This window comes from Cynara cardunculus (assembly GCF_001531365.2).
Source record: "Cynara cardunculus var. scolymus isolate 2C chromosome LG 2, CcrdV1, whole genome shotgun sequence".
NCBI classification, from domain to species: Eukaryota; Viridiplantae; Streptophyta; class Magnoliopsida; order Asterales; family Asteraceae; genus Cynara; species Cynara cardunculus.
The window spans coordinates 9,361,247-9,383,472 of NC_037529.1; the positions used below are offsets into that span (position 1 = coordinate 9,361,247).

General features: G+C 34.4%; 1 protein-coding gene and 1 pseudogene across 6 annotated transcripts; one reads left to right on the plus strand and one right to left on the minus strand.

The window, feature by feature from the left end:
- Positions 1-2,310: 2,310 nt before the first annotated feature.
- Positions 2,311-17,753, minus strand: LOC112506432 (DNA ligase 4). Of its 6 annotated transcripts, none has more exons than XM_025110465.1 (27): positions 17,407-17,753; positions 15,502-15,593; positions 14,095-14,180; positions 13,877-14,013; positions 12,050-12,124; positions 11,830-11,921; positions 11,349-11,420; positions 11,080-11,159; positions 10,966-11,003; positions 10,880-10,886; positions 10,599-10,754; positions 8,391-8,466; positions 7,769-7,893; positions 7,657-7,691; positions 7,527-7,585; positions 6,349-6,432; positions 6,070-6,165; positions 5,929-5,977; positions 5,754-5,841; positions 5,413-5,616; positions 4,766-4,891; positions 4,582-4,681; positions 4,396-4,501; positions 3,915-4,045; positions 3,661-3,822; positions 3,218-3,376; positions 2,311-3,014 (listed from the first exon to the last, which is right to left on the minus strand). In XM_025110465.1, exons 1-27 carry the CDS (start codon positions 17,737-17,739, stop codon positions 2,483-2,485), a joined length of 3,300 nt encoding a protein of 1,099 aa, XP_024966233.1. In that variant the 5' UTR covers positions 17,740-17,753; the 3' UTR covers positions 2,311-2,482. The 6 variants fall into 6 exon arrangements, with proteins under 6 accessions (XP_024966233.1, XP_024966232.1, XP_024966231.1 ...); XM_025110464.1 differs by having other exon boundaries at positions 2,311-3,020; XM_025110463.1 differs by having other exon boundaries at positions 2,311-3,128.
- Positions 17,754-20,522: 2,769 nt separating this feature from the next.
- LOC112505877 overlaps positions 20,523-22,226 on the plus strand; it is a 3,901-nt pseudogene continuing 2,197 nt past the window's right edge.

The following is a 22,226-nucleotide window of genomic DNA, read 5'->3' on the forward strand; positions in this document are numbered from 1 at the left end:
GAATCTTTATTTCTTTGTGATTTAAGGATTTAGGATCAAGGTTCTTATTTGGAAATCATAGATTGGATGTTATTGTGGAGRAAAGAACTGTTTTGGCCTGAAACTTTGTTAAACCTCGTTATTRRGAAAAADGTTTAAAAAGTGGCATTTTACGGAACCTGATTGGTTCAAAAGGTATGAGAATTGAATAAGCTAAGTGATAGCTTGAATTTGAGAAATGAYTTGGTATTTTGGTATTACGGATTCATATATATTTGTTATTTATATGAATACTTGATTTTGCAAAGGTTTTGGTGATCCTTCACCATGCAATGACATGAATAGGGTATCTCACTAGAYTTTATAGTCTAACCCTCGTTTTGTGTTTTAAAAATGTGTATTGCAGGAAGTGTGGAAGGAAAAGGAAAGGAAAAGATTTAGTGCTTTTCTTTCGTGCATTTTGGTTGAAGATTTGCTTTTGATGCATAGCTCTGATGATTAGTACAAGATAGTATTTTGAATTTTTGGACCTTGTGTTTGGTCATAGTAGATTTCTTGTACTAGTGGACCCGAATGTATATGAATATGTATTTCTTTGGTATGAAATATGTATTACATGCAATGTGTGGGTTGGGGCGTTACAGTTTTGCAAATCAAATACTCAAATCCATTCGTAAAAAAATTGGTGATGATATGTTCTCATTGCTAGTTTATGAGTCTAGTGACGTTTCTAAGTAAGGAATGAATGGTGGTGGTTTTACGATATGTTGATGCACGTGGTATTGTTAAGAAGAGATTTTTTTGGCATTGTTCATGTGACGGGGACATCTTCTTCAATTCTTAAATCTTCCACCGATACTTTATTTGCTGAACATGGATTGAGTTTGAAACAGATAAGAGGGAAAGACTATGACGGAGCAAGCAATATGCGCAGTGAGTTCAATATATTAAAGGCTTTGATCTTCAATGACAATAGTTCGGCATATTATATCCATTGTTTTGCTCACCAACTTCAATTAGTTGTTGTGTCGGTTGCAAATAAACATGACGGAGTTAAAAAAAATTAATATGTTAGGAATGGTGATTAATGTGGTGAATGCTTCTTGCAAGCGTAAAGACATGCTTCGACAAAGTTACAAAGATAGAGTGCAAGAAGCAATTGGTAAGTGTGAAATTGAAACTAGAACATGGATGTACCAAGAGCTTTTTTTATATGAGCCGGAGATACACGATGGGGTTCGCATTACAAAACCATTTTGAGTTTGATTGCTTTGTTCCCGAATGTTGTTGAAGTGCTCCAATATGTTGAAGAGAACGGGATAATGGTTTTAGTTACACTCAAGCAACTGGTATTTTAGCATATTTGAAGACATTTGATTTCGTGATTTATTTGCACTTGATGTTTCATATTTTAGAGGTCACAGACTTGTTGTCATGGGCTTTTCAAATAAAAGGATCAAGATATTTTAAAAGCGGTTTCATTGACAAGAGGAACTAAACAACTATTGCAACAATTTAGAGAACCTGGTTTTGATCCCTTTTTGAAGAAAATGTATTCTTTTTGTGAAGCAAATGATATTAAATCTTTGGATATGGAAGTCGTCGTTTAAAAAATGGAAGACAAAGGACGAACATCACTAATCGTCATTATTACAAGTTTGATATTTTCAACACTGTTGTGGACATGCAAATTCAAGAGTTCGAGGATCGATTTAGTGAGGTAAGCACTGAATTGCTTAAAAATATATTAGCTTTGAGTCCATATGATTCATTTTCACAGTTCAATATATCAAATTTATTGAAGTTGAGTGAGTTGTATTCTCATGATTTTAGTCGTATAGAAATGATCGTTCTTGAGAAACAACTTAAGATGTAATATTTGATTGTGCGTCAAGATGAAAGATTTGTCGATTTGAATGGTATTGCCGAGCTCGCTAAATTGCTAGTGGAGACAAAAAAAAACATACAACTTATCCTCTAGCATATTGGTTATTGAAGCTAGCTTTGGTTCTGTCTGTTGCCACCGCAACAGTCGAAAGATGTTTTTCTACTATGAAGATTGTGAAATCATATTTGCACAAAAAAAACTCGGTGAATGGATTTCATTAATGCTACAATGACATGTATTATAGAAAAAGAAACACTTCTCATAGTTTCAAATAATGATATAATTAGCCAATTCCAAAAGATGAAAAGTCGTAGGACACAGTTGTAAGAGGTAATTTTTTATCATTTTTAATGAAATTAAAGTTAATTATTATTTTATCTTATATTATAACCCCTACAATAATTGTTTCTGCATCCACCACTGGTTGGAGCTGTCCTTGTTCCTTTGACTTTTAAACCGATAGTTTTACAGAAAGACTTGAAAACACAGTGCAATTAGAATTTGTACATAGAACGATTCAAAGTCCTTAGAACACTTCCAAGTCCCAACAAGAACCTCAAAGAGAGTCAATGTGTACATTTTGACCATAAACAAAGATTTTGTAAGATAAGAACACTAATCTTTGAGCAGCTCCATGGCCAAATCCTTGTAACTGACTTTCTTCTTCTTTGAAGGCCCTGGATTAGAATCCAAAGTTGGGTTTCCTCTCTTGGCAACAGGCGGATCCACAACGGTTTTGTTTTCGGTCTTTGGCTCCAGGCTCGGGATCATATCTAGCAACATGGCTTGAACAGGGTCAACCATGACTTCCAGTTTATCGCTTTCTTTATTAGCAGCAGCATCGGCCATTTTGCCACTATATTCTGTGGTAACTTTTGCATTAGGAGATACATTAATGGCTTTTTCTACGACTTCCGTGTCTTCTGCAATGACATCTTGCATTTCATGCCAACTCTTTTCATCATCCTTCACATGGCTTTCATCTACAGGAACCTCATCATCATCATCATCATCGGCGGATACGTGTTCATGTATTTTCACAGCCTTGTTGCCAGATCTTGCCCTGGTTCTTTGACGCTGGTTCAAACCTATCCTTCCTCTAGTACTTGTTTTCGTGTTAATTGGTCTCCCTCTCATCTTCCCCCCTCTATTTCTGCCATATTTATCTGAAGTCGGTACTTCTATATTAACTGTGTTTTTCTTCTCATCTTTATCTTCTTTTTTCAAGCTTGAGAAGGTTTCTGGCTCGAGTTTATGTTCACTACAGTTTATGATGTTTATTGATAAACTAAATAGGCTACGAATTTATCTGTTTGAAAATAAACGCAAAGAAGGCATGTTTACACTTACTCGGATGAAGTTGATTCTGTAAAAATAAAACCAGATGGTCTCATACTGTATTCTTCCTCTTGCAGCATCAGGTCCTTTTCGGAACAGTCTTCTAACCATTGACAGTCAACAATATGTAAATTTTTGTTCCTTAACAGACGCCTCTCCGATGCTGAGAAACTGTACGGTTAATATTAAGATTAGAAGCCAATTCCATACATACAACTAGATATCTTTAGAACAAACACTTCCAATAAAACGTCTTTAAGATATTTACGCTTTCATAGCATGCTTACTATGCATCCAATTGCTTGTTATTTTTAGGTTTTTACCCTTTTCAAACGAAAAGTAACTTAGGCCAAAGACGCTCAAGCTTTCCTAAATTATCAATTGGCTGGAGCAGGCACCAAATTGAGTATCTCAAAGCAACATACAGCAGGGTATTTTAGGTAACTGTAGATTACCTTTTTACGATAGTATCAAAGTCCACATTGAATCCTGGCAAAGACATGACCACCAAATGAGTAGCGTTAGAGATAGAACTGCTAACTTTGCCACCACCAAAGCAAACTTCGAGCTTTATCCTCCTCGTTGTAAGTTCAAGTAAAGCTTCCCAATCCAAACCCCTTCAGGTAAAACCCGTGGTTGACCATCTATGTTAGAATTTCGCTAATTAAAAAATGAAAAAGGAAGTAGAAAAACTTTAACAGGATCTTACAGGCAGTTTGCTGGCTTATAGAAGTACATGCAGCACCCATTGAAGCGCGACCATTTTTCCAAAGGACAGTATTTCTTCGTATAATAGTCTATGGTTTTAGAATCCTCGGATCTATTGATGTTATTCAAAAGCTGGACACATGGCAGATCAAGAGAACAAATTTATAAAACAAAGCAGGCAACATTTCCCAGGACATCCCAATATGAGAATCTACAAAAGAGCTGATGGCAACCATGGCCCATGAAATCATACCACTTACCTTTTCCTTCTTTCAAATGCATTCATGGGGGTTTGGTCTATTGATTTTGTAACATACTAACATTCAAAAATTGTAACCAACCCAAGATCCTACTGGCCCAACGGTATCTGGGTTACCAGTAAAGCCCAGCCTCCCGAGAGATCAAGGGTTCAATCCTCACCACACACGAGTAATGTGCGTGAGAATTTCCTGTCTATACAACCATGATCCTACTTTGGTTACCTGTTCCATATCTTTAATGTCAATATCCAAGTAGTAAGCGTCCGAAAATTCATCAATCTCTTCCTGTAATTTCTTCTTGGAAGACTCAGAAAGGACAAGGAAATACCTGTCGTACCGCAAAATAATATCACACTTCCAGAAAAACTGAAAACACAAAAAGGTAGTAACAGGTAAGGCTGTAATTACTTGGGTTGTAAGGGAACAAGTTTCTTCTGTGAACAACAATCAAGCAGCCACGAGTAGTGGATAACATCACCATGGTTCTTTGCACCTTGAAACTTGATCCCTGCCAGAAGAAGTCCACATGAATCTTTCAAGCAAAGAAAGGAGGGGGCGAGAGAGAGAAGTCATATAAAATGAAAAGGGAAACCTCTACTCTCTGCAGCAATACAGTGAGTAACCGAGTTATTCAAATTCATTGAAAAGGTACCACCATTTTCTGCCACCATTTTATGAAATGAATCCAAAGAATGTGTCGGAGGTACATTAACAAAGTCTACAAGTTCAGGAAAGATTAAACATGATATTCAAAGTTGACATGTAGGGAATTGCATCGGAAAGAAAAAGAGAGCAGATAAACATAGATATAATGGGGCCATTAACTCATTGTAAGCCTTCTCGAAGGTTGAAAAAATATGCAACAAAGGAAGTTTTTTTCTCCCAAAATTAGAAATGAGCCGGCAGCCATAACACTGTCATCCCAACAAAAACAAGATTTACCTTCAAAGGGCACTTCACGAGAAAACCACCAAAAAAGGAGGAAAAAACTACAATGTGGGTGATCATCATATGAACATCCTAGAAAGATCTACCAAAAAGATGGAAAAGAACTACAATTTGGGTGATTATCATACGAACATCCTACAAAGATCCTGATTTCTATCATCCAATAACTCAGTTAAATTCATGAACTGATGAACAAGTAAAAGCATACAGTCAAAGTGAGGCTAGCATTTCAAAATATTCTTAGAAAAAAAGAGCAATGAGGGACGTGTAATGAATATGGTAGAAGGATACAAAACATCATATTCGAAAATATCAAGGTCTCTCCCTTAATCTGAGAAACATCAGTCTGAAGGAGGTGAGAAGGAACGACAGAACTACTCTTCTTATCTGCAGTCCTTGATGATTTTGATCGTTTTGGTTTATTTTCCTGTTGCTTTTCATAATTTCCCCCCCATTGCGTCGTATGATTGCTAGAATGCACCAGTTCTACAAAAGCTGTAAGAGTCAACTTCAATACTTAGAACACCAACCATAGAAAGTTGTAACCATAAAACATACATCACTACTGTATGTGGCAAAGGAAAAAAGAAAAATCCACAACAAAAGAAGCTTGAAGGGATTTACCCACTTACATTCCACATCAAGGCATTCATGCCAAGGTTTATCATCCCTTACTTTGTCTATTCGAGGAAACCTCAAGCTGTACGGAGCAGCAAAAACCTAAAAGGTCAAAAAGAATTCATCGTCACCATCTTACAAATTGGTCAAGCTGCACAAAAAGAACGTTGCAAGATTCTACAGCTACACCTCAGAGCGAATTGTACGGATGTCGCTGGTGATAGAAAGTATGATTGATCTGTGCTTGACAGAAAAAGATGGAAAATGGTGAGAAGTATTCATATTGACAGGAAAAATTCTTCATCTTTTTACAGGGAAAAGAATGCTAACTTCTCAGGACTATCAATCCAGACATCTGGTCTCTCTTTTGAGTTATTTGTGACCTTGAAATAGCTAGGGGGACCCTTCTTCGGGTATTCGTATTTCCTGCAGTGATTCTTATTATTAGAAACTCGCATATCATATGAAAATCCAGGGCAAGTAACGACAAGAAAATATATAAAAAGAATAAGTAGGGTACTGGGACTTGTGCTTTGTGCATTGCACCTTAACTACGGTAATCGATGTTATCAAAGAAAAAGCATCCCCACAAAAATTACCATCCATTACCTAAAATAAGGCTTTAATTTATTTACAACAGCATCGAGCTCCTCATCAGAGAGTCCAGTACCCACTCTGCAGAAGGAAATGAACCTGCAAATAAATCGTATTTGATTGAGAATTTCAATTAATTATACTGGTAGAAAACGTATTGTTGACAAAACCAGGTACAATACTAGAAATCATTTATGTTCCAAAGTAAATTGAAACCGGGAAATCATTTTGGGAAAACATTCCCATGCATAGTTGTCATGGGGCCACTATGAGTCATGATGGTAGCAAATAGCCAACATATATACAGCAGCATGGCGTCTGTACTGCAACAATCAATTCAGAAGCTGCAATTTACACGTGTACTAGTTTACTTATAGAGCACATTGAACAGTTCAACATATGATCAAACATACAACTTTAAGCATTAAATGCAAAATACCTGATGCTAAAAGCAGTTAAAACAAGTCATCATTCTACATACAAACACCACATAGATGTAAAGTATCAACCAAGCGATGAACCATTATAGTAACTACACATGATGACTACCAAGTACCAAGTGCTACTGTAATGAAATTCTAAAGATAAGCTAATAAACTAGCGTATGTTAACCACATGGCATGTTGTCTCGCAAACATGCTTTCGACAGTTATTAACAACAATGGCTTAAGTAACTCAATAGTCAAATTTGAAAGTTGGTTGACCTATTGTTAGTTAAATTAAAATTACAATGATCAATATATGGTTTTTACCTTCCTTTTTGGTTTGATAAAAGAAAACTAGTCAATCAAGTACTTACGGAGTGGATAAACAATACTGAATAAAGAGGTAGAGATTTCTCTCAAGATAATACAAGCGAGAACCTTGGCATTTACATGAAATGATGATTCCAAAAAGATTGAGGCATGGGAGCTTGAAAGCATGGCTAGATCTGGTTATGCTTTGACAGCATTGGACATTAATATACTACCTATTTAGAAATTGTCAAGGACAAACAAGAATAATACATTTTTATTCTTTTGTCCGGATCTATATTATACAGAAACTACTCTCCAAGTTACAAAAACTCCAATGAAGAAGGATAAAAGTATTTGCTAGGCAAGTAACTAGAGCAGTGGATCATATGCATACAGACTTGAGGTATATCCATTATTTAGAAACGAGGCAAAATTTAATTTATAAGAGCAACGTACCGCCTAGGATAGGTGTTTGAGGCAGGGCGCTCTGCCAGGCCCACCAAAAATTGAGCAACCTTCAATTAAAGTAACTTGTATTTCATTATTCCATTTCAAGAATACAATAACTGAGAAGATCAATCCTCACCTGTCCACCACGACGACCAGAGCCGTAATATCCTCCTGAAAACAAATACTTGAATCTAAGCACAAACTAGGACCATTTAACATCTTCAGGGAAACAAAGAAACACTACCAACCTATTATGAGAACATCCAAATCAGCTCCAGCTCTAACATATTCAGGTTTTAACTTCAACCACTTGCCACTCCGATCACTAGGTTCCCACTTGGAGCCAAGGTCTTTCAAAACAATTCCTTCATCTCTATATTTACAAATATATCATTGACTATATTATGCATATTAAATGGTATTGCTGGAAGAAAAAACTTCTTTAGTGGTAAAAGATGATTCTCTTGTGATATATATAATGCATATTAAATGAAGTAGCATTGCACGATGCTGAAATATCCTTTGCTTCGTAGCTTAGAAAGTCGAGCCATCAAGAGATAACAAGGCAGCAAGACTAGTGCAACAAAAATACAATTAAGGCCGCCACATTTGTGCATAAAAAGCACATAAAAGAATCATCATTTGTCAGTTCTAAGTCCATAACAAGAATCACCTTTTATTTGTCAAGATGTTTTGTACAATGAAAGATTTATCTTTATCCAATCTCATATGAAGATTTGGACTTGTTAAGTATCTAACTTCAGATACTCAATGAGTCCAAAACTCCATAAGTGTAACTCTTTCATAGTGCAAATAGCTTCGCAGATAAAGTACTAAAACAAAAACTACTTTAACTGATAAAACACTGACCTGTTCTCAATGGTTCGTTTAAAAAATGTCTCAACATCGTCAACATTATGAGCAACTTGTGACCAACAAGGTTCCCCTGAATTGCCAATATTATTTTGAAAATAGTAAATGTTTCCACATGATGGAACGAAACACAAGTTTGGAACGCTACACGCAATAGATGCTTTACATGAAAGGTTAGATCAAATAACAGATTGCCAATAGCCTAAGATATATGCTTAAGCAATCAGGTTTTATTCACCAGTACATGTTCCCATTAGCAAAATACAAAAGCTAAATCTTCTTAACTTATCCTTAATTCTAGTGAGTTCATATATGTGTGCCTTACAGTTTCATAAAAGGGAAGTCAGGAAAAAGAACACAAATACCCGAAGGGAATGATCAGATGCTAACATCCAGAGCATCAAGGAAATGAATAAACCAGATGCCCAGAGAGGAGGTGCAACCTCAAGGTTGCTAGAAATTTTTTGTTAGTACCTTCTGAAGGTTTAATGACTCCCTCTTTGGTGCATTTCTCTCAATTTACTTTAGAACATCAACCACGAAAGCCTATAAGTGCAAGTGTTAATAGCTAAAAGCAGCCATATAAAGAATCTTTCAAGGATACAGCTATACAAGTACATGGATAATATAGGGGTGTATGATATGTGAATACCAAGAATCAGAATTCTAGAAAGCTGATGGTAGGGGATGTAATTATATATGTGTGTAGACGTATATACAAGTCTACAAAAGAAATTAAACAACCTGCAGTTTCATGATTTATGCATTAAATAGATGAGACAGATTCACACTAAACCCTATGTCATATGTCCTTGATGCTTTTAATTTTACTTTCTGTCTATATTAGCCCAAACTACAAAAAGATAACTTGTTATGTTGCGTTGTATTTCTCTCACATTCATTAAATAAACTTGAGTCTATTTTCAACATTAGCTTTTGTTTAATATTTGCAAATTGTGAATTTCGACTATTTTTTGGTATTAAAAAAACGAAAGTTGCCCCCTGCGAGTCCTCATTCTCATATCTCTATGAATTTTGTGGTCAATAGTTCATCGGTATGGTCAAAGGTTCTTGGGGTGCACACACCTCCGAAGCACCAGCTATGGGAACCACATAAGGGTAGAAGCACTACTACTTCCTAGCTTACAAATACAGTAATCTAACCTTGGAAAGAGGGAGACAAACAAGGAAGTAAGAAAGTTAAAAAAACTATAACATAAAGCAGCTTCTAAGAACCTCGACAAGGACATCATGTTCCATGTCATAACGAACGTTTTGCAACATATCACAGTGGTTCTCAATATAAAGTTGATCATTTTAGGAAACTTATGGCAGACACCATAATAATCAAAAGGGGAAGTCTACAAAACTGGAAGACGGTAGTCATCAGTCACTCCCAAATGTCTAATCAAACTACATATCTTAATTCCTTTGGAATTACTCATTCCATTACTGCAATGATTCCATTATAACAAACACAGAGAGGAAGCAAGTGTGTAACTAGAAAGTTTTCTGGGATGCTGAGCTATAAAAAAGACTAATGTTGAATACAACATGGATATCTAAGATGATTCTATTGTTTATTATGAAAACAAGTCCACAGATTCATAGAGCAGTCCATGCTTATCATTTCATGTCAAAATGGAAATAACTACAATTGCATCTCTAACAGCACAATACTGCCTTATAAGAAAGACATGGACAACACATAATTACTGTCATTTTATACTTATAAAGCCTCAGCTGCTCAGCATCTAAGATGAGCATCCAAAGAGTTCTCTTATCATAGACGAAACAGAATTTGGCCAAGAAGCCTCGATATGAAATTGTCTGCTTAAACACATAATGTAAATAGGTCCATATAAAATCAACCAAATGCTAATAATTCTAAAATTATTGCTTCAACATAAGTTCAGGGACTAAAAATTGTTCATCACTTGATAATTACTAAAATCAATCTCTACAAATTATAAAAACCTTAGGGCACATGACCCCTAAAAAGTTAAAATTAATTGGAATGGAATTTATTGAACCCCTAACCACAAACAAGACCCCCAAAAGAAAAGAAAATGAAGGAATGCCAACCAAGATCAACACTAAAAGGAAGAGGTAAAGCAGATTCATTTTCAATTTGCATTCAAATGGGATTAGTTGAAAGCCAATGACAATTGTCAGCAAAAGGAAGTGTCATTAAGAAATATTTACCAACAGTCCTATGAACATTAAGACCGCCATCAGGAACCAAGATCTCCAGACGACCCTTGACTGGCTTCACAACCTTCTTTAGCAGCTCATGACGTTCCTTTAGGCTTTGATGGATAACACTGGTGTCTCCATCATAGAGAATATCAAATGCCACGTCTAGCAGAACCCAAAGTCAGGGTTTAACATAGTCAAAGAAACAAATATGTTGCTGCAGCTACTAGAGGGCTACAGCTACTAGAGGGCTACAGCTTATATAGAATTTAGGTGCAAGAGAAGGATACAGCATAACTGCATCAGAGAAATAAAAGACAGTCAATGTTTTTCCTTCATGAAACATCAACTAAACCCAAATGCCACAAAAGGTAACCTGTCGCTCACTAGCAAGTCCCTCTTTTGCAGCCTTGGCTGAAAATAAAAGTCAGAATATGAATATAATATGCAACATTAGACAAAGAGAGAAAATAGGGACGAGTATTCAAACCTATTTCTTGATTTGAACCAAATTCAGCAAAACGCTCATTTGATGTGTCCCAAACTAACATTTCCCCATCAAGTATACACCTAAAACACGAACCAGCCAGAGTCAGGGAAAAAGAACTAGAAACAAAACCACATATGATTACACATTTGCAATCTCAGGAAGGAGCAGTACAGCAGAATACAAGTCCAATGTATGAGCTAGTGAAACAAAATCAGAAAGAAAAAACATTGTCTGATATAATATCTTACAACATAATGGCTACTTTTTACCTGTCAACAAGAACATTTTGGATGATAATATTTGACATCCCATGTATATATTCTGGATGATCAAGAAAATTCCTGCAACACGAAGAAAGTTTTAAGCTTCATTCAACTAACATGTGTCCTTTTTTATAAAAACAGCAAACACATAAAGGAACAGAACCTGCTTGAATAGCTTTAGCTTATAGATGAGATAGTTGTTTAGCATGACATGGGAACTTCAAGGTCTGTTGTTAAAGTTTAATTCATTTTATTTCAATAAACCTTTAAGCATTGCAGCTTGTCCTATTTTCTATGTATCTACCAGAATTTAATAAGATGTCTCCACATTTAAGAAGCAAGAGCATGAAGGGTATGTTAGTCATAGCTTGTGCTTAGGCTTATGGTAATAGTTTGTTAAAAAGTGTAGCATAGACAACAAAAAGTCCCAGAAATCAATAATGAAAATTAAAAACGGATAAACATTCAGTTTCAAGGATGTGCTTACCTCGAAAAGAAGTGTATATCTTCTCCGTTCTTATGGATTTGGATACGGTCACCATCAAATTTGCACTCAATGACAACTTCCTTTCCATGAAGCTGTAGAAAGAGAGAAGTAAAAGATGTGAGCAAGGGGGCCATGGCAATTTTGTTCTAGGAAAAATCTTCACATATAAAGAAGCAGATTAGGTTAACTAATTACATGTCCCCTCACCAACAGTGTATACCTTTTTCCATGCACTAGCTGCATTAGCAACCCTCAAAGCCAATTGAGGGCGTACAGCTTTTCCAACCTCTATATCCTGAAAAGAGAAAAGCATGCAATGTAACACCACACAAGCAACTAAATTATGATATACCTTTGCAAAAAGTCACAGCTTCAAAAGTTCGACCTCTACAATGGACATCTAGTGCTAAATTCTAAAACATAATCAGATATATTTACCATCATGCAAGGAAAATCTCACCCTTCCCTGCCTAAGATATGATAAAGAGAAGGAATGATGCTACAGTGGTGATGATAAATTGTGCCGTAAGGATAATTAATTCTGTATCTAAGAAAGTACAGGACCAATATATTGGCACATGTTAGAGGATTTGGTACGACAACACTCTCAGGTATGTTGCTTTATGAAAACTTATTAAGTGATGTTAAAGAAGAATCAACGCAAAAAATAGCTTTTGATTTAAATACATTAGCAATTGTCTTCTAATAATTTGAAAGGCGACATGTTTTTTATTAGTTTGTAAGTCATATAGAAATTTTTCATCATAAACATGGTAATTTAGCAAAACCAAAAAACTCTTCTAAAAGTAGTGATATACAAACAAATATATTTTTCATTTATATGAAGACAAAGGCATCTTTTACATCAACTATGATTCATTCACATTTTATCTTATTTGAAATGTGTAATATATTGAATCAACTTGCATCAAAATCTTTTAAAGAGCTACACATTCTAAAATCTAGCATGATTATGTTTGTACAAAACATTTATGCGACAGTTTTACAATGATAATTATATTTTTTTTTCAATTTCATTAATGATGAAGAAACTAATTCAATTTGATACTTCTGTCATATATTAATCATCATGGATTCATATTTAACTCCTGAAAATATTTAAGAACATCATACAAAGTTTCGAACATGTTGGGTTTTGATTACATTCTATCCAGATCAATTTTCAATTAAGTTTCATCGTACATTTAGTTAAGTTTCATTGTAATAGATTTTATTTGTATAGCACATTTAAACAACTACTTTAAGATGATAACTGAATTTTTTTAATTTCATCAGTAATGTAGAAACTAAATTAATTTGATACTTCTGTGATATATAAACCTTCATAGCTTCATATTTAACTCTTGAAAATATTTAAGAGCATCATACTAAGTTTTGAATATATTGGGTTTTTACGTTGAATCCAGATGAAATTGCGACTGAATTTGATAATACATTTACTTAAACTTCATTGTAATAGGTTAATTGGTGATGAACAAAATAAACTCATACATGATTATTTTTTGAATTCTCTAATTCATTTTTTGTATCTTTTCAAAAGATTGCAAAATCAAACTGGATGATGACTGTTTGATTTATTAATATAAATTTCCAATTAGATGTGGATATTAATCCTAAAATATCATCTCATTACTGAAAAAGACTGCAAGAATTAAACATCATATTAGTGATTGGAATAATGCCAAATCATATAAATAATGAAATGCATTATATACTTCAAACGACTGCCATCAAAAGTTGAACCAAATCAAATGTTCACATGCACATAAATATGTATGCATACATATACAAAAACACACACACACATACAAATATGAACATATATTTGTACAAACACACACATATATACATGTATTTGTACAAACACACATATTTATAAGTATATATATGTATGTAATTATCAAAAAGGTGTAAAGATGAGTTTGAGAAGGAGGAAATTGTTTCATATCATGAAGCTTGGAGCTCAATTAGAAAATTCCATAAATATCACATGCTGAAAAATGAGAAAGTTTAAATCAAGGTCTACCTGGCGCTTGTGCCGTTGATGTCGATCCCTCAACCTCTCACAAACCAGTTTTAGGTCACAAGTGACATTAAACAAGTCTTCAGCATCGGGGTGAAATTCATGGAAGATGCTTTTTTCACTGATTCCCAACTTGAGATCTTAAAGATGTTAAAACAGAAACAAAATCAAGCTCTATAAAAGGACCATAACCAGTTGCTAACAATAAATAACTACCAAACCTTTAAGGATAATCATGATGATCCACTTCATTTCTTGTGCATTTGTTTTCTTGATCAGATCAGAAAGAACAGAAATCTTCTCTGTTCTGTCATAACGGATAATTAAAGCGAAGCAAAAACAACAAAGAAAATAGAGATGAAAAAAGAGAAAAAAGGCGAGATCGACCACAACAGTTGGCCATAAAGATGATAGACATAAGCATGAAAACCATAGCATAAAATTTTTCCATCAACCAAGTAAACTACCATCCCATCATGAGAACCATGAATCAACAATTATGTCGTGATAACCCAATACTTATAATAGGGATTTCCCAATATGCATACAGGGTCAAGGACAGCTAGTGTAAAATATTTAAGCCCGAAATTTTAGATGAACACCTCAGATACAAAAAAATATAATACTACATCACGATAGAGAAATAATCCCTGATTATTCTGTAGTAAAGCGATATAGCACCGAGTCCCAATCAGAGATGTAATACTAATACAACACAAAAACACTCGAGTAACAAATGATTAAATAAGTGGGTGAGTTCATTGTGAAAGCTGATGAAGCTTCTACAAAATTTATATATAGACCAACCATAAGCACCACCTAATATCAAGAAGCACAAGCAATATCTAACTTAACTGTAAGATAACAATAAGCATCGCTCCTTACGAAGATAAGATATTTCTTTATTACTTGAGATCATGGCATGATACTAGTGAACAGTTGCATCTTAGGCCCACATGTGGCTATCTTCACAAAATAGTGTGTGCCTTATGCAACATGGCATGGTACAAGGTGCAGAGATAGAGAGGAGTTGCACCTTGAGCTCACCTTTTACAATGTTTCAACAAGTTATGATGGTTTTCAGTTAAATTTAAAAAAGGTAAAATAAAGGTCAGATAGTAACTCCTTAAATACACGCTAACTTTTCTACAGATTGCACCCTTAGTTTCTCCCTCCAAAATTAGTAGTCCAAAGTCATACTGTATTAAAGTCTATAAAATATAACTATTGATACCAGAATTGTAAATAATGTTTATCACTTAATTTAACATTTGGAATCTGTTTCTTTTCTAGTTGCAAAAAGAGTGCACGGCCTAGTGCCATGGCACTACTTTACATATGTAAGTTACTTCAGAATATCTATAATTTCTTTATTTTTCCTCGAAGGTAACAAGACTCATATCAGGAGTAACCATCAAAATATCTTATCAACAGTGATTTACATCGTGTTATACAGAGTCTTTTGTACAGACAGAGTATACAGGGGCTGCTCCCAAACAAGAAGATGCAAGGGACAAGTAGATTCAACATTGCAAGTTATACAAGATTAAAGAAGTAATGAACAGGTACATCCTTGTTAATTAGATTTATAGATGCCGTTTTATGGTGAACAGACAACACCAGCATACCTATTTTCACTCGATGCTAAGCAATCAAGCAAGTCATTTAACTCCTTAATAGTTAGTCCACCAGAAATCATGCCCTGTCTCCTCTGTAGAACCTGCTCAGACCCACAGGTAAAAATTAGTGTAAGGATCTTTGCAATAAGATAGGCACTCACCAAGCTGTTTCACATAGTAGTTAACTGATATTCATAAAGTTATAGTCTAACCAAGAATAAGAATGCAACGAAGATGATTCTACCCAGCAAAAAGAAAGGATAGTTATGACACTTCTCCATTGACTAAGACTACACAAATGGCTTTACCTTAGATTTCAAGACTCATCATAAGCTATGATATAAATGAATTGGCCAGGTTTTCAGTAAAAATTAACACATAATCACACCCATCTAAGTTTCATTGGTGGGCATACAGCTCCATGCCTCCATATCCATGAGAAAATTATATATGCTCAGTACCTAGTTTACTAGCCAATTCTCAAAAGAAGGATAGCATCATCAATGGCCAACAAAGATCTGATGCAGAGAGCTAAAATGACGAAAGGAACGAAAATGTAATACCGTCAGTGGGGTCTAAAATGTTTGTTTTATACAAGGATATCCATCTTTAATATGAATACAATCACCACAAAGTATTTCTAAATTGTCCCAGGAAGAAAATATTCTACAATGATATCCTAGAAGCTTGCAGAAATCAAAGTCAAAATCCTTCCCACAGGAAAACTCACTTAGTTAGGAAATATAACCGAATACTCATGTTACAAACAAGAGTACACATTGACTTTTGACTTCAACCTAATATGCTGCACACTTGATAATGGATTCGTACTGTTTTAACACCATTTTTTCCATTTTTAATTTTTAGATAAATTCAATTTGGTGGCTACTTTTCCAACCATCTCTTATTCTTCTCTCTGAATGTGCATTCCCATCTCTTTTGGCAAACATATTAGCTTCCCCATAGGCATCCTATCGCCTTTTAGGTTCCACCATCTAATTACAAGGTGTTTGACATTCTTACTTTGTCTAACATCGTGCCTGATGAAAAAGTCTCTCACTAAAAACCATGTGTGACTGCAGACATTCCAAGTATGACTTCACTATATTTCCTAGAATGGACATCACACTGAAACTTTGACCACTAACTAAAGGTTACGACATAAGATCCATATTTCCCAGAAAAAGAACTTAACCAAAAATAAAATTCCTTCTCCTTCTCAATTCCTATTATCATGCCCAAATGGCCATAGCCTCCTTGAAAATTTACATACCCTCTACCTACATGATCGTTAAGGTCTTTTCTATATAAAACTCCTAGCTCACCAAGTCTCGGAGCGACTTCCTTTTGGACCTCCTAAGATTGTCGTTCGATACACATTGAAGCATGTCAGACGTAACTCACCCTCAAAGGTGCTCCTTGAGTTCATTTATTTCAGTTTACTGCACAAATGGTATCAATATCCACCTTCTCAAACACTAGTTTCACTATTAAGATTGCATCTTTACCTTCGTCTTTCAGTCATATGTACAACATTTTCAAGCTCTTATTTATCATTGTTCGTACTTGATTGATTCCTAGTCATGTATATTCATAGATACCATAGCTTAAAACCCTCAGTTCCAGTTTCTTTATATCCGGTCTTCTGAATACTTTCAATATTCACCCTCTCTTGACTCAAGGTACAAACTAGCTCTCTTATCCTTGGTCTGAACTAAATCTTGGTCTAAATTTATTAGAAATAGCTGGAGATAATGGATAACCGTGGGTTTCAGGACCAGCTTACCGGCAGGTGATCATGAATGGCCTTGGGTGAACCTCCACGTTAAACAATACTATAAGTAGAATAATGCTGGTGGAAATTCCAAAAATCAATTTGAATTTAAAAAAAGGAAAAGATATAATTTTGGTAACCTCGGAAGCGACTAGTGAGAAGTTGCCGGCATTAACACCAGTTTTGGCTCCCCCTTTACGCCAATTGATGAGACGAAGAGCATCAGGAGATTCTCTGGACATGCCAAGGGCGTCGATGATACAAGTGGCTAGCACCGACTCCTTCAAGCCGTAAGATCCTCGCTCTCTGTCGAGGTTGGGAAGGATTAATCTGACAGCGGCGAAGTAATCTGTGGGTTTACAATACGTATCGAGGAATTTCCGAAACTTAGATCTCTTCTTCGTAGAAGATTTGGATTTCTGAATCCAGTTGAAGAGACTGCACATGACACTGAATTTCGTCTCCCCTGACATCTTTCATCCAAAAGGGTTTTCTGTGTTTCTGCGTCTCCATTATTCGAATTTCCAACTTTATATACACCACTATACTTCCCCTGTAAGTTTTTCTTTTCTCCTTTCGTTCTGTTTTTCACACATGACTAGTCGCTTGTATCTGTGCCGCGTCCTGAATTTTAACGATTTTAAAGTTCCATTTGTTTATTTATAAAAGATTTAATGATGATATAAATTACCATATATTAATATAATTTAAATAAACATGAATCATGTTACTATTGTTCGGAGTTGTATTGTAGTTGTGGAAGATAGAGAGTAGTTGAGGTTGGTGGTGATAACTAGAGTTACAATGGATGTTTTTTTTTATATTAAATATGGGTAAGTAATCGTGAGAGAAATGAAGTTATGGTGAAAAATATAGAAAAAGATTTAAATCATTGATTATTTTTGATCTTATGTTCACCTATGAATTGTATGTTTAGAAGAGAATTGATTTGATACATCTCTGAACACCTCATTAATGTTGGTATTTGATTATGATTGATCTAATGGTGAAGATCTATTTTCACGTTTCTCACCATAATTTTTCTACTTATCAGAATGCAACCCTCTATATATATGTATATACTAGAATGGTACTTGTGTGATACAACGAGACATATCTTGATTTTAATGTTTTATTTTATTTGTTTGGTTTCTGTTGATGTTATAATACGATTTCATATGGTTTTGGACAAACAATAATGTTTTTTTGACAAAATATTAATTTGAATATATCATAAAAAAAATTAAAAAATCTATAAAAGTTCTCATTTTCTTGTGTAATTTCTTTAATTCAATTTTGTATTATAATTTAATTTAGATTTACTAACGAATTAATTTATTTTTTGATTTAATAATATAATTTTTTATAAAGATAAAAAATAAGTATTCCGTTAGAATTCAATAGTTATCATAATTATATTTTATAATTAAAAGTAAACAGTGTATCCTGTTACATTTAGCAGTTAATCACACGAATTCAAACGTAGAGCTTAATAAGTTGTAATTACGCACAATTTAATTGTAGTCTTAAATAAGTAATATGTATCAATAAGCAGTACTTCATGTATAAAAGATGATTTTTAAGAGTTTTTTTTTTGTCAAATATTTTATAATATAGTATATAAATATATACTACATAAACTCTTAAAGAAAACATTTTATCCATAATGTACAACTCATTTATGCATCAATTCTTAAAATTTCTTCTTTTTTAAACACTACTAGTACTACATTAATATGAATTTAGGAAAAAACTCTTAGGTGCAACTCATAATGCATAACGTACAACTATTTTATGCATAAAATCTGAGAATCTCTCAATTACAAGTGGGAAAGCAGAATGTACAAGTGTTTTTAACATGATGCCACCACCACCATTTTTGGTATGACTGAGAGCTTTCTTTTTCCTCTGCAGATTTACAAGTTTCTTATGCATGCTTCTAATCGTCGAGTTTGGTAATGTGCAGAGTTTGCTTTCTCAAATGCGGAGTTCTACTTTTCTCCTAATCACAATTTCTCAACACCGATACTTGTATGGAGGATGTGATTGAGCTCAGTCACAGAGAACAAAGTTGTCTACAGATTTTTAAATGACAAAATGCACAAAATAGCAATCTACTTTCATAAATTTCTTTATTATAGCATTGTACTTTCAGTTTTTCTTATTACAGCAATGTACTTTCAAACTATTTTTTATTAGGACAATGTACTTTGAAAAATTTACCCATTATAGCATTGGGTAACCTTTTGATTTAAATTTACCCATTATACTAGGTTTTCATGCCACCTCATTATCCACGTAGGCTGTCCACATGTACTATAATGATGTGATTTTCTTGCTATATCATTGTACTTTCAAAATTATTTTCTTATAGCATCTACTAGTTCTTATTAAACACTATATTTTTAATTTTAATATTTAGATATTTTATATGTTATTTAATAAATGTATTAAATGAATTAAAAAAAATTCTAAATTATTCATTAATATATCAATATCAATAAAACTAGTAGATCAACACAACTTATCTCGCTAACATTTTTAAAAAATATGTGTTTTTTGAAAAAATGAAAATAAGAATTATTCATTTTTTTACCAAAAAATATTATCTTTTAAATAATATATTATATTTGTTCAAAAACTTTTTACTTGACGCATAAATATATTAAATTAATTAGACTTTTTTGAATTATTTATTAATATAACAATATTAAAAAAWTATAGATAACAATTTATTTCGTTAATATTTTAAAAAAAACTTTAAAAGATATGTATTTATTTGAACAACATAAAATAGGAAAAGTTACATTTTTTACAAACAAAATATATCTCGAAAATAATGTTTCATATTTATTTAATAAATATTTTATTCTAAGAATATTTAATTTGAATGCAACTTAATAAGAAAAAGTAAAAATAATTAAATGTTTTTTTAGATCATAGTAATGAAATATGAAAATCACTAATAATAATTTGAAATAAGTTTTTATTTTAATTTTAGTTAAGTCATCAAAATGATGTGGCATCCACATCACCTCATTAAAGTCACACAAGCAAAAAAAATCAAAGGGTTAACCGGTTTAAAAGGTAACAGGTTACCCATTGCTATTATGGGTAGATTTTTTAAAGTACAATGTCTTAATAAAAAATAATTTGAAAGTACATTGTTGTAATAAAGAAAAATAAAAGTAGAATGCTATAATAAGAAATTTTATGAAAGTAGGTTGCTATTTCATGTATTTAACCCGATTTTTAAATGTACAAAAGGGTCATCATAATCAGCAAATCTCATTTCTTTCGCAGTTTCTCTACTCTCCCAAACCTAAAATCATGCATAACAACCCTTCAATCATCTGCAAGTAACACCAACTTACAGCAAGGCAAGAAACTTCATTCTTACATGCTCATTAATGGCTTCCTTACCTCCCTGAACTCCATCACCAGCCTCATCAACATGTACTCCAAGTGCAACGCCATCTCCGACGCCTTTTTGGTTTTTAGTTCCTCCTCCTCAAACTGTGAACTCAACGTATTCGTTTACAACGCAATCATTGTTGGATTCATCTTTAATGACATGCCAAACCTCGCATTACGGGTCTATGAGAAAATGCGCATGTCGGGTGTTATGATGGACGAGTTCACCTTCCCTTGTGTGGTTAAGGCATTTTCTAGTTGTGGGGATGTTGTGGGTTTCAAGATTGTTCATGGGTTGGTTCTTAAATGTGGTGTAGATCACGATTTGTTTGTTGGTAGTGCTATAGTTCATGGGTATCTAATATCTTGGTTGATGGCGGATGCGCAGAAAGTGTTCGATGAAATGCCTGACCGAGATGTTGTCTTATGGAATGCCATGATTAACGGCTATGCACAAATTGGGGAATTCCATAACGCCTTGGAGTGCTTACAGAGGCTACGTGCATAAGGGAATGTGCCAAGCAGATTCACTATGACCGGCATATTATCGGTGCTTATCTTGAAAGGGGACCTTCACAACGAAAGGCTGTCCATGGACTTGTGACAAAATTGGGGTACTTTTCAGGCATTGCAGTTTGTAATGCGTTAATCGACATGCATGGAAAATGCAAGTCCTTTCTTGATGGTTTGGATATCTTTGAACTAATGCCGATTAAGGATATATATTCATGGAATTCGATCATTGGTGTTCATCAACAATATGGGGATCATGAGGGAACTTTAAAGCTTTTTCAACGAATGTTGCGTGATGGAGTTTTTTTTCGTCCGGATATAGTCACTGTCACCACTGTTCTCCCAGCATGTTCCCATTTAGCAGCATTGAGGCATGGCAAGGAGATTCATGGGTACATGATTACAAAGGGATCAGGGAAAGATGATGATGATACATACATCAACAATGCTGTTATGGACATGTACGACAAATGTGGAAGCATGCGAGAAGCTCAATTGGTTTTCGACCACATGACCATCAAAGATCCGGCTTCATGGAACATCATGATCATGGGTTACGCAATGCATAGGTTTGGCCACGAGGCACTGAACGTATTTGTGATGCAAATTTGATGCCCGATGAGGTGACATTCGTTGGTGTTCTATCGGCCTGCAACCATGGAGGTCTAGTGAAAGAAGGGCAAGAATTTCTTAGCCAGATGCAGTCAAGATACAATATAGTACCAACAGTCGAACATTATACTTGTGTAATTGACATGYWTGGCCGAGCTGGGCTYCTTGAGCAAGCCTATGGCTTGCTATCGGAAATGCCCATCAARACCAACTCAGTGGTYTGGCGGGCRTTCTTGGCRGCATGYCATCTCCAYGGYGATGCAAATCTTGCTAAAATTGCTGCAAGARAAGTGAYTGATCTTGAACCTGAGCATTGYRGGRGCTATGTGTTGATGTCTAATGTCTATGGGATGATGGGTCGGTATCAGGAGGTGTCAGATGTGAGACATAATATGAGGCAACAGAACGTCAAGAAAACGCC